A 13,638-nucleotide genomic window follows, 5' to 3' on the forward strand; every position below is an offset into this window, starting at 1 on the left:
GGCGAATATTAAAGATGCAACAATTATATCCTTACCATGTGCAAAAAGTTTAGTGTTTGCAGCCTGGTGATTTACCACGTAGACAGGAATTTTGCGAATGGATTTTAGCACAAGACAACGCGCAATCAAACCTTTTAAATAATGTGATATACACCCATGAGGCAGGATTAACTCAAAAAGGCGTGTTTAATTTGCATAATAATAGAGAAGCACTTGAACAAATACCTGCAACAATTATAAAACGTGCTCAATGTTGTATCAACAGTGGTGGTGGGCATATTGAACATTTATTGTAAGAATCGTTAGCTGTTTTTATTTGGAGCTACCAAGAATTTAAAATAATTTTTATTTGGTCTCGTAATAAAGTGTGTAAATAGTAAATGAATCAACATGTTTTCACTTTTCCTTACGTTCATTTACGTTCATTTTTTGTGGGTTCATTCTTTTTATTAAGCACAATAATGCTTTCATGGACGGGTAAGTCAATTTCTGGGAAATTTTAGATGATATTTAAAACGCTTCAAGGCAATTTTTCCACAAAAGTTACTAAACTGATTGGTTGTGCTTGACGAGTTTTATTCCCCACCTATTTCTGATACACCCGGTTTATGGTAAGATAACTTCTCCAAGAATGTACTGATTTGAATGTTTTTTTATGCAAGATGTGTTTTATTAAAAAATCAAGGCCTATTAATTTTAGTGCAGTTCGGATTGTATGTTTTGAAAATATGCGCCATTTTGCACATATCGGTGCAGAGTGTGGTATAAGAAAATGTATTTATTTTCGCTGTCTTGTAGCTTATGAAAACTTCTAAAGCCGAGTTCATTAATATCCGTTTACTGAATAAAACGTACGATTAGCAGAATAACCCTCTAGTACTTTTTGTTTTATAAATTACAAAACCCAGGAAGTAGAAAAACAAACTCTCTTCTCTCGATACCACGCACTGTGGACGTGGCTCTGCAAACCGCCACTTCGTCGTACCATGTGATAAGTGATAACCGTAATAATTGTAACCGTAATAATTTTTACCGGTTGCCGTAAATAAAAACTGCGAGTATCTGTTTCGCACCTCAGGCGCCCAAATCAAAACCCCAAAAATGTTCCAAAACCTTCATTAGCCCACATAAGATTTTTTTTGCACGACCTGTAAATGAGCAACTTTACTCCCTGATTGTATGGAGTAAAGTGGCTCTTTTTTCCCCTTGGGCAAAAAACCGCAGCCAACTCAAGCTTTTAGTCATCTTTTTTCCCCTTGGGCAAAAAACCATAGCTTATTGAACCTTTTATGGTACAATCGCGGCCATCCAAAAGTGAACGATAGCTTGCGAAAATTTCCGAATTTTTCCTTAGATTCAATCAGGCTGTATTCATTGGCGTTCGTGCAGCAAGCGTTACTATTTTGATAATAAAAAGTTGTAATAAATAATGTTTAATAAAAATGAGGTTGAGAAGTAATTAATACATTATTAAGGTGAAAGTAAACTTTAGTAAAGAAACCTTTCCAACACCTATTCGTATTGGCCTCTCAAGCCCATTTTCTTGCCAACGCCTCTTTATATTGAAGATCCAAGTCTTACTGCAATGTAATTCTCTCGCCACAGCGGCCAACGACCAATTTTCTTCTAGCTTTGCAATAGTCCTAGCTGTCTGAATCGGAGTGAGATGTGGCATTTAAAAAAAATAGTTTCAATAATTTTTTTATCGCTAGCGTCAAACTTTGACATTTTAGGACGCCTATGATTTACAGTAAAAATCAAACTATAAAAAAAAACCTTCACTTTTGGATGGCCGCGATAGTACATATTTATTTCGAATTAATTTTTTTTTTCACTCGAGGTGCAGTTTGTAGCCCGAAGGCGAAGCCCGAGGGTCCTACAAAGCAACGACGGTAACAATCATGCATTCCTGAGGTGCAGATACTATTATTTGCACGATTAAAAAATTTTACTTAAAGAAAGCCGAAAGGTTAAAAATTATTTTTAACTGTCAACATGACACTTCAATTTAGCTTGACAGTTAGTGATAATTTACAAATTTTCGGCTTTTTTCTATTAAAATCGGTGAGTCGTGCAAAAAATAGTATATGGACCTCGGGAGTGAATGATTTTTACCCTCAGTGCTTTGTAGAACCCTCGGGCTACAAATTGCACCTCGGGTAAAAATCATCCACTTCACTCGGTGCATAATACAGTGCATTTTTTTTAACTGTTGCCATAGGGAATTGCATGGTAAAACTTATACCCCCTGTTAACTTTTGTTCTGATGAAAATATTCAAACCATTTTTGGAACAAAGTTTGAAGATTTTTTAAACTATCGGATAGATTACAATTCAATATCCTAAACTGTCGAAAAAGTTGTGAAAAAAATATTTTCTAGCGCGCCGGAATAATAGTACGTCGAGCGGCCGCCAGAATAGCGTCCGTGTCGGCTCAACCAGCACCTGACCATCTCCAGTTTTGACTTTTGTCACTTTCATTTAAAAAATAGCGAGATCTCCTGGAGGCTATGATTAAATTAATTAGCTTTTGGAAGGCAGAACATGTAAACATTTATTTATTAAAAAAAAATAAAACGTTAACGCACAAATAACTCAACAAATTAACAGAAATTATTAAAAGACATGTTCAAAGTGTTTTCCTTCGACTGCTAGACAATGTCCCAAGCGATCTTGAAAGTTTCTTCGCGTGTTATTCTTGCCCTTAATTCCTCCACAGTTTCTGGTTGACCCCTTATGCGTTTTTTTAACTGTTGCTGTTGGGAATTGCATGGTAAAAATTATACCCTCTGTTAACTTATGATCCACTGCAGATTTGGTGCGAATTTTTATTTTTTTTTAATAAATCATTAATAAGACTATGTAATGCATACTTTTGAACAACGAACGACAAGCACTTTTATTTTACTAATTTTACTCTTCAAAGTTGAAATTAATGAACGTAAACAATTTGACAAAACACGTAGTAGGCGATATGGGAACAAAAATTAGGTTTTATATTTTTATTTATTATTTATTTTAATCATAGCCTCGAGGAGATCTCGCTATTTATTTTTTAAATGAAAGTGACAAAAGTCAAAAGTGGAGATAGTCAGGTCTCAGGTCTCAGGAACGCTATTCTGGCGGCCGCTCGACGTACTATTATTCCGGCGCGCTAGAAATATTTTTTCACAACTTTTTCGACAGTTTAGGATATTGAATTGTAATCTATCCGATAGTTTAAAAAATCTTCCAACTTTGTTCCAAAAATGGTTTGAATATTTTGATCAGAACAAAAGTTAACAGGGGGTACAAGTTTTACCATGCAATTCCCTATGGCAACAGTTAAAAAAAATGCACTGTATACTATTGACGTGGTACTTTCATCTGAGAAGGACTAATCTAAAGCCATTTGAATCAATTTTTCCCTAAATCAGAAAATTGCAAGCAGCCCTCATCTGCTCATCTGCACCACGATGGGATAGCACTGCGGAAGAGTTGCGTGGAATGACAGTTCATCCATGAAAAAACCACGTTCTTAGATCGACGTAAAAACAACCCTCAGTTGTGGAAATAACTATTTCGGCCGTTTTGAAAAAACGAAATTAATTTAATGACAGATGTCAACACCGGACGAGTGAAAGTATGCAACCAACCATACAGGCTACCAACAAACCGATTACGTAGGTTGTTGCTGTCATCAAAGATATTCCACAACCAGCTTTTATCAAATCAATAATACATTTTGTCTTCTAAAATGATACATTTGTACCAAGGGGTCAAGTAGCACGTCTTTGGTAAGACCGTTTTTGAAAAGGCGCCTGAGTGCACCTCTAAATGCAATTATGTCAGATTGCGCTAATACTTTTATTCAAGAGGAAAAGATAAGCTACATAGATATGTGATAATCAAATCAGTTAGTAAATATAAAAAATGTTACTCTATTTACTCTATACTTAGTACATACTGTAATTTTGACCAAAATGGATTTACTAAGAAAGTGTGATAAGAAACGGTGTTGGCGTTGACGATAGAATTAGGTTTTTGTTCTTTTTCGACTGTGCTAAATTAATTTGACTCCAACTGCATAATTTATGCACCAACCATAAACGCTGCTACATCTGAGTGCAACATCGAACAGATAAAAACAGGCAATTTTATCAGCGAGCCACGATTTAAATACGTAACAATGGTCTTTATGCAATGTTTATTTTAGGTAAGATGCAGTTATCCCTGATTGAGTGTATCATTGTCTCGTACTAATCTGTCGGGTGTTCATTTAAATTTCCGGTCAAAGTGGGTGTTGAAGAATCGATTGTGAACGCACCACTCTTGTAAAAACACAAACAACGCAAAAACTGAGGTAAAATTTAAACACCTGATGCCTTCACAATCGACTCTTCAACGCCAACTTTGACCGGAAATTTAAATGAACACCTGATACTTCGTCGAGCTCACAATGTGCAACTTTTGTTGGTCTTTAGAAAAACCTCTTTATTGTAGGAATAATGATAAGAATAAGGTTTTTCTGTTTGTCGTACGTCATATGTGTTATAAAAGGAATTGCACTTTATCAAAAAAAAAAAATCATGGTAAATAGCGATTTACTTGAATGCACGTTTAAATATAGATCGTCCTTCACGTCAACTTGATAAAATATTACTTATATTTTAACAATTGTTGTTAAACGCAGATTTAGCGTTTCTTCGGTCGTCTTGATCAGGAGTAACAACTCTAGGATAAGAATCACAAACTTTTAAAAAAATAAACAAATGTATTACATAAATTACAAAAGTAGTATTTAGACAATCACGGCAGTCGACAAACTGGTTACAAAATGTTCGTCTTTGTTCTCTTCGTGTAACTCTGCAAACGCAAGTGTTAACTCCAAAAAGAAATCGATCGTCATATTTACCTCTCTTGCAACATTCTCCAAATTCAGAGCAGTTGTTTTGCCGGTGGTTTGTACCAAATTGTACAACAATCCTTCTTTATTGGTGAGAAGACGATACGGATGGTCAAACTCCTCCACGCTCCCGGCACTCATCACCAAAATCTTGTCAGAATCCATGACCGTGTGCAGACGATGTGCTATCGTCAAAACCGTGCAATCGGCAAACTTCTCTCTTATAGTGTTCTGGATGAGCACATCTGTGTAGGGATCCACATTCGCTGTAGCTTCGTCCATCACCAAAATCTTGTTATTTCGAATGAGAGCTCTGGCCAGGCACACCAACTGTCTCTGCCCCACGCTGAAATTCGTCCCCCCTTCCGACACATTCGAGTGCAACCCGTCGGGCAATTCAGACACCACGTCTTTCATTTCCACTTGATCCAGCGCGTTCCAGAGAGTCTGGTCGTCGTATTCCTCGAACGGGTCTAGATTCTTGCGCATCGATCCAGAAAACAACACCGGCTCTTGCGGGATGATCGAGATCTTGGACCTCACCCGCTCCAAGGGGACCTTGGTGGTGTCAACCCCATCGATAAAAATTTTCCCTTCTATGGGGTACAGCTGGAACAGCGCGGTGATCGTCGACGATTTCCCAGCTCCCGTCCGCCCCACGATTCCGATTTTCTCCCTTGGTCGCACGACGAAATTGAGATTTGTCAGAACTGGAGGATCGTTCGGGTGGTACTTGAGGAAGACATTGCTGAACTCGATTTGACCTTCTTCGGGCCAATCTCGAGGAACCACGGCGTCCTCGATCCTCTCCGGATCCGTCTCTACTTTGGTGTACTCCAGAAGACGCTCCAGCGAGACCATGTAGTTCTCCATCTCGCTCCATTGGCGCATTCCCCACTGGAGGCCTCCAGCCAATCCGATGAACTGGGTGATCACGAGACCAATGTCGCCGCCGTACAAATCTGCAACTCTCTCGTAAGTACGAGAACATGACTCGAGGGTGAAGATTACTTTGGTTGAAGTACAAGAGGGTGAACGTGGCGCAAGCTATGAAGACAGCGCAGGTGGTGTCGATCCAAAACCCGAAGCACCTGTTGGACGCCAGGAAGATGAAGTAGGCGGCGCTGTGCGCGTCTTGGTACTCGTCGAACTCTCTGGTCAAGAGATTCTGGGCTGAAAAGGCGCGGATTGTGCTTAGACCGTACATAGAAGCGCTCATGTGACTGTACATTGGACTTCTTGCTAGAAGTAGATCAGTTACACACTGGAACCAAATTAGGCGACTGCGCCGTACTTATTCCCTCGATTCGTTTCACGCTTCTACTCGTCGCTATGTAGAACTTTCGGAAGATGTAGAACAGCAGCAGCAGCGCTACTGACGGAAAGCACAGCCACAAGTCAACTACTGCCGACAGTATTATAGCCCCGAACAAGTCTAAAGCCACCTGCAAGTACAGTTCTTGGAGTGTGCCCTAGAACAACGTTGTGGCAACTCACCGCTATCACATCGTATACTATTGCTGGAATGTATTCGTCAATGCTTCCCAGATCCCTCGAGAATCTGTTGAGTATCCTTCCGGACGGATTACCGTTAAAGAAACGCATCGTTGCTTTGATGATATTTGAGAAACTAAGTCGGTGTAAATTTGACGACGCGACTGCGAAGAAAATCATAAAATACAATCCGTGTACGACGCCGAAGACAAGGACGGCTAAAATAATTCCAGAGTACGTGTACAACAAGGTGTCTCTCGGGAAAGTCTCGTTCTCTCTCGTTAAATTATTAAGTACTTTTTCTTTGAAATCTTCTTCGGTGTTGACCCTGAAACAGATTCTCACGGACAAGATTTCACTGTTAGAGTGCCTACCAGTAGGTGACGTAGTAGTCGGAGGCGCTGGCCACCACTTGAGCCCCAATAAACACCAGAAGCATCAACGCCGCGTTGCAGAGTCCCCCACCGGCCTTGAAATAAGCCACATAGAGCGACAACTTGATGCTACCACTTTCCATCGCTTCTTTCTCCAGCAGGGGACCATCCTCGGCACAGTCTTCATCGCTAGCCTTTGAATTCTCGACCGGTCGCGCCTTCTTCTCCTTTTCCACTTCTGCTTCTTCTTCGACGTGGACCAACAGCTGCGTAAAGTCCAACCCGCTCGTCTGCAATTCGGTGTAATTCCCTTCCATCTCGATTTTGCCGTCTTCCATCACGATAATCTTATCGGCACTGTTCAAATATTGAAGTTGATGCGTGATCAAGATGCAAATCTTGTCGCTGAGGAAGCCTTTGATACACCTGTCGTACAGGTGCCTGCCGACGTTGGCGTCCACTGCGGACAAAGGGTCGTCCAGGAGATAGATGTCAGCTTTCTTGTAGACGCACCTGGCGAGGTTGATTCGCGCCTTTTGGCCGCCACTCAGCGCTTTGCCTCTTTCGCCCACAAGAGTCTTGTCTCCGTAGGGCAAGAGTTTGAAGTCGGATTGCAAGGCGCAGATCTCCACCACTTGTTTGTACCTTTCTTCGTCGAATTGTTCGTTGAACAGGATGTTCTGGCGCACGCTGGCGCTGAAGAGCCAAGGCTCTTGCGACGAGTAGGAAATCTGGCCCTTCACGCTAACGGTGCCGCTCTCGATCGGGAGTTCTTTGAGAAGCACGTTAAATAAACTTGATTTGCCACTACCGACAGCACCGATCACGGCGACGAGTTGGTTCGATGTTACGTCGAGGTTTAGGTCTTTGAGGGTGCTTTCGTTCGATTGTTCCAACCACTTGGCGCTCACGTTCTTCAGCAGAAGTCTCGGCTTCTCTGTCTTCTTCTTTTCAGGCGTTCCGTTGCAATGCAATTTTGCCACAGCTTCGGTTTCTTCAGTTTCGCGTTCTTCCAGCGACAAGAAGTCTTGGATTCGTTTCACCGAGACGTACACCTCGGCTATGGAGCTGATCCCAAGCGAGAATATGGTGGTGATGATGGGACGCAAGACCGCGTAGATGGCGGTCACAGCGAACATTCGCTTCGCAGTGATGTAGTTGCCGAATAAGACGTAGGCCAAAACGCTCACAAAAATCGAGACTCTGGTGATGAACATCTCGAGGCAGTACATCAGACCTAGAAGGTACCCCCGGGAACGTATTCCTTTGATTTCCTCCCTAAAACAGCACCGTCAGACAAATATAGGCATTGTCATTTCATGTAAACCTCCTCACAAGTGAGATCAGTTGTCCAAAGGGTTTCTCCCAACAGTACATCTTGATAACCTGAATCCCTGAGATTAGTTCGTTCATCAGACGCACCCTCTTGTCCGTCTTCACGGCGATCTTCATCCTCAAACTCGAACACTTCTTGCCGAACCAAGCCTGCAGAGGGATGAAGGACAACAGCAACGCCATCCCGAAAATCGCGCACACTCCGATCTCGTTGTACAGGAGGTACGTCCCAACTGCTGCTTGTATGGGCGCTATCCAGGCGAAATTCGCCAGGACAAAGCCCTGATCAAACTTGTTCACGTCGTTGGAGAGCAGATTCACCACGTGGCCCACAGTCGTGGCGGCCAAAGCGGTTCTGCTGAGCCTCAAGGTTTTGCGATAGATCAAAGAACTGCAAGCCACGCGCATCTTCATGGCGATGTGGACCAGACCCATCATGGTCCCGTGCGCCATCACCGCGTCCGCAAAACGACAGAACACGATCACGCCGCCGTAAACGTAGGCTTCGGTGGTGGTGATCTGCGTTTGGTCCTTCTCGAAGTACGTTACCAAGTTGCCGATGGCGATGGGCATGACAACGCTGGAAAAAAGTGTCGAGGAGTGGGTCCAGACGGGGTTGTGGTTACTCACACCAACATGATCTCGTCGACGAGTCTGACCACTCCCAACAAGAGGAAGTTTAAAGCGAAGAGTTTGCATAAGGCGTTGTACAAGCCCAGATGTCTGTGCTTTCGGTGTTCCTCTTTCCATATGGTTTCGAGCTTTTCCCCCAAAATGCTGGACTTGTGCTCGTCTAGGGGGCGGAAGAGGTCGTCTTCGGTCAGTCCCGATTTGAACCCACGCAAGAAAATCGGAAACATGTATCTGGAAGGCAAGCGAAAACAGTTTCGGTTCAATCCGGTCGGTGACATTTGCGAGATTAATTTTTTTTCCAGATTGGGTAATGCTCGACTGACTAATGAGATGTGGTGGCATGATTTAATCCAGTTCGGGTCGCCACATGCATTTTTTGGTTAATCAAAGCACTCAAGTTTGATGCATTTTAATAAAGAGGACAAGGTCAAGTCTTGAGGTTACGTTTTGGAGTAATCTATTTTTGTCCAACACGTGTTGGAACCGGCACACAACAAAGAACACTTGCCTGCAGAGATTGTCTAGCCGAGATCTTTTTTATATTTTTTAAGAGTGGCGTTTGGACGGTAAAAAGTGCAGCATCTGTTTCGGTGCAAATAAATTACAAGCGGCGTCAGCTGCCTACTTACAGGAAGGTGAGGTAGGAGATGATGTTGGCGTTTTCCACGGGATTGTGTTTTTTGTCTTTTTTCGAAGATGTATCCATGGTAAAAGGTGGCACGAGTTACGATCAAAATTAGCGGACACCTTCCCCACCGGCTGCCAAATACAAACTAAACACGCATGTTCCACAGTTCCATGCAGATCGTGCAACGTACTATCACACATCCGTAGAGAAAACGAGCAATATATCAAGGAAAAATTCAATGAGAACGCGTTCGATCTCTGTCCAACGTATTCACAAATTATTGGGCTGGCTTTATCGCGCTCCAGTCAGATTTTATCGCCGGTAATGAAACTCCAGAGCTGCGAAATCGTTTATTTTTGAGCAGAGTACATCGAGATAGTCGCGACATCCAGGGCAAGACGCTCACGAGAGCGCGAGTGGTACCGAATCTGTCCCCCAACCACCACCGGGGTTTGCCGTTGGAACGTCACGTCCAACAGCAAACCCTTCTTCGGTCGCCACTCCGGCTCCCCCTCCTGCTCGATCAGTTCTTGTACGGCACCCTCCTGGACAGCACTTGGGGTACTTCGGCTGGTACGGCCGTGGAGTCCTCGAGGTCCCCCTCGACCTCCTCGCTGCCGAAATTCGAGTTCAGCCCGTAGTACTTGGGCGACTCGGCGCAATCGATCGCCTCGTCCGACCTGGTGCAGGTGAATATTTCCTGAAAGAAGAGTGGTGAGTTCGATGGCCTCGAGTCGCCACGCTAAATCTTCAAACGAGGCGGTTCACAGTCACTCTTGTTACACATGAATGGCGACCGGTTAATTTGAATAGCGCGGAATGGTACCTGGTTGAAGACCGTGTCCTCGGGGCAGATGAAGCTCCACCTGAAGGTCTGGCTGCGTCCGTCCGAGTAAGTCATGGGGAGGCATACGTGGAAGAGCTGACAGTCGTTCTCTACGTCCGCATAGTACCCGTAGTCACGTCCGTCGCAGCTAAATGAGTCGCTGATGTCGGTTCTTATGCTGGTGGCGTTGCTGGGCAGGGTCAGCAGCTGAGGGGGTGTCTGGATCGGGACGATCTTCAAAAAAAATCGCATTGATAACCGAGCATTATTTTACTAAACAGTCAAGGACCTAATTGTTTTCTGGAAGTACAACAAATTTTTTAATTGAACCAGATATCGAAGTGCGTCGTAAATTATTTGATAATCTAGATCTTGGCCAATCTAGATAGTGATAATGTTGCCCAAACAGATTAACTTATTACAAAATATGTGGAAATTTGGGAACTAAAAAGAAAACAAGGAAAAGATGGTACCAAATTTAATTGCAATAAATCACAGCAGTACCACTTGTTGTAATTAACAGAGAGTAGTGTAAAACGTAAAATAAAATTGTAAACAAGTTATTTTGTTTATCAAAAAATTAGAAGGTGTGGTACTTACCCTCAGCTTGGGGGCGCAGTCCGCGACGCAGAAGAGTATCGGCAGGAGCGTGAGAATGCTGGTCATGTCGAGCTGTTGGCACCTATTTTCAGCAGAATCGCCAGAAACTATGTGACACCACGGTAAAGTCCAATAGTTTATATAGGAACTGCGACAAAGATGGACAAATTTAAAAAGAAAGACATACCCTAGCGGAAGCCGAGGTATCTTTACAACACCACAAATAGTCTAGCGTCGATTATCGGTACAACCGTACAAATAAGTACTCGTAGTACATTTCTGCATGAATTAAAAAATTTGGGAAGTGGCGGACCGGACGTGGAACCATCCCAAAACGGTGGTGCTTCAGTCTGGGGGAAAATCTGCGTTTTGCTCGAACGTCCCCCCGCGTGGGGGTGCGCCAAAACTTTTGATTTTGGAGTTTTGGATTTTTGAGCCGAAAATGTCCTCGGTTGAGTTGGGCGGCTTTAGCAGACGTAAAATATTAGTATTCCTCGTGTGCACTAAGTGGGCATTCATTTGAAGAATAAAGCAGTAAATCAAAGTCTGGCCGTGCAGTGGTGCCGTTTTCCACACATCTATTGACCTAGAAATCGATGTATGAGGCGATAACTCCGTGAGACCATAAATACAAAGAAAATTAAATGGGAATGCAAGAACTCGCGAAGCTGCTCACGTAGGGTTTGGGATTTACGCATCTTGCACCGTAATACACGTGTCTGAACTTTTGCCACGATGTAAATGTACCAGTTACGGTTCTTGAAGGGTATTACATCATCACTTACACTGCGAGACGAGATGTCACAAAAAAGATTTATTATTAAAGCAGTTCGGAATTAATTCTACAACTTAGACTAGTCTACATAAATAAAATAAATAAATAAATTAAGTTATTGTAAATGCTCCAACACTTATGACTAGTTACTCGAATTCTAAGAATTTACAACGTCCTCTAGAACGCACTACCTGAGAACATTCTAATTCTACAAATGCCCCATTTTGAGATTTAACCGAACCAGGAGAAATCCGATTTGTCGTTGTTGATTTTCTTGTAGGGTCGCTGCTTGGCGTAGGCCAAGTCCTGAGCCGAAGTCTCCCCTTCCTCGTCGTAGGAGCGTCCCCAGTAGCCGCCCCCAGGACTGCTGCTGCTCCAGTCGTCGTCCCCTTCGTAGTGATGCTGGTGCTGGGCGTGCTCGTAATAGATGACTTTCTGCGGTTGTTTCTTGTGCTTCAGGTCCAAGTAGAATCTGGCCGCGTTCAGGATCAGACCGGCGAGGGCCACCAGGAAGAATTTCACCTGGAGGGCTGCCGACAGAATTTTGAGGAGCAGCGTAATCTTAACTTTCAAGAGGATACCGATGATGATTAATTTGATCAGTGCGATCAGCTTCTCCTTCTTCTTCTTCCCTCTTGACTCTGCAACAAACCATCGTTACAACAACTCTACTTTAGAAGCTGTCCCTACAAACCTCCTATTTTGGGGACTTGTTTCGCAGAGTCATCACTTTCTTCACTTTCGTCGATTTCGTCACCGTCCTCGCCTTCTCTTGCGCTTTTGAAGAAACCGAACAGACCCTCTCTAAACATTTCTGTCAGTTCTGAGATGATTTTACTGATGCTTTTGCTCAACTGACTAGGACTGCTCTCCTCATCCGCTCGTCCTGTCGCCTTCAAAGCCTCCTGGTCTGCTTGAGCTGCAAAAAAAGCATTTTTCATTCCCACGACAAAATTAGATTGTCATTCTGGGCCATTCTTGTGCCACTTTGTTTGAAAAACGAATTTTTTGACCGCTGGACTAACGGTTTTTTGATCGTCGTGTGAATAAATATCGCGCGAACATGTGGATATGCTTATTGGCTTTGTTTAACACTTGAGGAATTCTTGATGCACGCTCGTGCATTGTGCGGCAGGAAGGAGGTGCATTGTTGCGTAGTGATTCTTCTTCGAGTAGCAGGAAGAATTACAACAATCAGTAATTACAATAACAAGAAAAAAATAGTTTTCTGTTTTGATTAGATAGGCAACCAACAATACACGCACGTTGTTTCTCGTGATTCGGAAGAATTGTTGTAATGGGATGTTTGTCCGGATTCTTCAGGCGTCCACACCACATGGCTAACCTCAATTAACCATAAACAAGGTCTCATGTTCCACATAAAATCCGAAGAAAGGTCGCGGAAGCACGAGATGTCAAAATTTCATCTTCGATTTTGACAGTCGCAAATTGGCAGATTCTAGCTGAGACAATTAGAGCAGAATTGGAACTAATTTTTGAGAAAGATAATAAAAAATGTGCACCTCAGGAAGTAAGTGCCCAAAAACTGAAACACTTTTGTGAGGAAATTAACGGATGAATATAAATGTATTCATAACTTAACGGTCGTTAATCTGCTAATTAGATTGTAGCGTGGCAAATTATAATTGAGGATATTTGGCCTATCGAACGTGTTTGTTTGAATATTTGTGTTTGGATTTAATTTTTATTTTGTCGTGTTTTTTGACAACAAAATCCGGCTGTTTCCACCACGGCTCACCTAATAAGTCGTTCTTCTTTTCCTCCACCAGAACATCCGCCACGTCCAGGAAACAGGAAACGTCACGTGCCACGCCGCATGCCAGAAAATCCCTTAAAATGGCCTTTCCCGATCGGTCCCCTCGCACTGTTACAGCTTCCGGTTCACTGTGATTTCTCTGAATGGTGGCACAAAAACCAGTCGAAAAAAGCGCAAGGGTAAACCACAACAATAATACGTAATCCATGTTGTAAGATAGGGCACCGGTCACTCAAAATCTGAACGTATCCTCATGAGAACTGATCACCTTGAACTTCAAAACAAATCTGAAGGACATGATCGCAGTGTGA

At 42.9% G+C, this 13,638-nt stretch overlaps 3 protein-coding genes across 3 annotated transcripts; all 3 read right to left on the bottom strand.

Annotated features, from left to right (window-relative positions):
• Positions 1 to 4,733: 4,733 nt before the first annotated feature.
• Positions 4,734 to 9,561, bottom strand: LOC138123185 (probable multidrug resistance-associated protein lethal(2)03659). Its single transcript, XM_069037758.1, has 9 exons — positions 9,351 to 9,561; positions 8,719 to 8,952; positions 8,081 to 8,668; positions 6,754 to 8,031; positions 6,383 to 6,707; positions 6,180 to 6,330; positions 5,897 to 6,127; positions 4,895 to 5,847; positions 4,734 to 4,845 (listed from the first exon to the last, which is right to left on the bottom strand). The coding sequence occupies exons 1-9, from the start codon at positions 9,425 to 9,427 to the stop codon at positions 4,810 to 4,812; spliced, it is 3,873 nt and encodes a 1,290-aa protein (XP_068893859.1). The 5' UTR covers positions 9,428 to 9,561; the 3' UTR covers positions 4,734 to 4,809.
• Positions 9,562 to 9,686: 125 nt separating this feature from the next.
• LOC138123187 (U-scoloptoxin(01)-Cw1a-like) lies at positions 9,687 to 10,998 on the bottom strand. The gene is made up of 3 exons (XM_069037760.1): positions 10,776 to 10,998; positions 10,176 to 10,409; positions 9,687 to 10,049 (listed from the first exon to the last, which is right to left on the bottom strand). The coding sequence occupies exons 1-3, from the start codon at positions 10,839 to 10,841 to the stop codon at positions 9,873 to 9,875; spliced, it is 477 nt and encodes a 158-aa protein (XP_068893861.1). The 5' UTR covers positions 10,842 to 10,998; the 3' UTR covers positions 9,687 to 9,872.
• A 576-nt stretch (positions 10,999 to 11,574) lies between these two features.
• LOC138123186 (uncharacterized) lies at positions 11,575 to 13,638 on the bottom strand. The gene is made up of 3 exons (XM_069037759.1): positions 13,310 to 13,638; positions 12,245 to 12,469; positions 11,575 to 12,191 (listed from the first exon to the last, which is right to left on the bottom strand). The coding sequence occupies exons 1-3, from the start codon at positions 13,533 to 13,535 to the stop codon at positions 11,782 to 11,784; spliced, it is 861 nt and encodes a 286-aa protein (XP_068893860.1). The 5' UTR covers positions 13,536 to 13,638; the 3' UTR covers positions 11,575 to 11,781.

The sequence above is a fragment of the Tenebrio molitor genome, chromosome 2 (assembly GCF_963966145.1).
Source record: "Tenebrio molitor chromosome 2, icTenMoli1.1, whole genome shotgun sequence".
Classification (NCBI taxonomy): domain Eukaryota; kingdom Metazoa; phylum Arthropoda; class Insecta; order Coleoptera; family Tenebrionidae; genus Tenebrio; species Tenebrio molitor.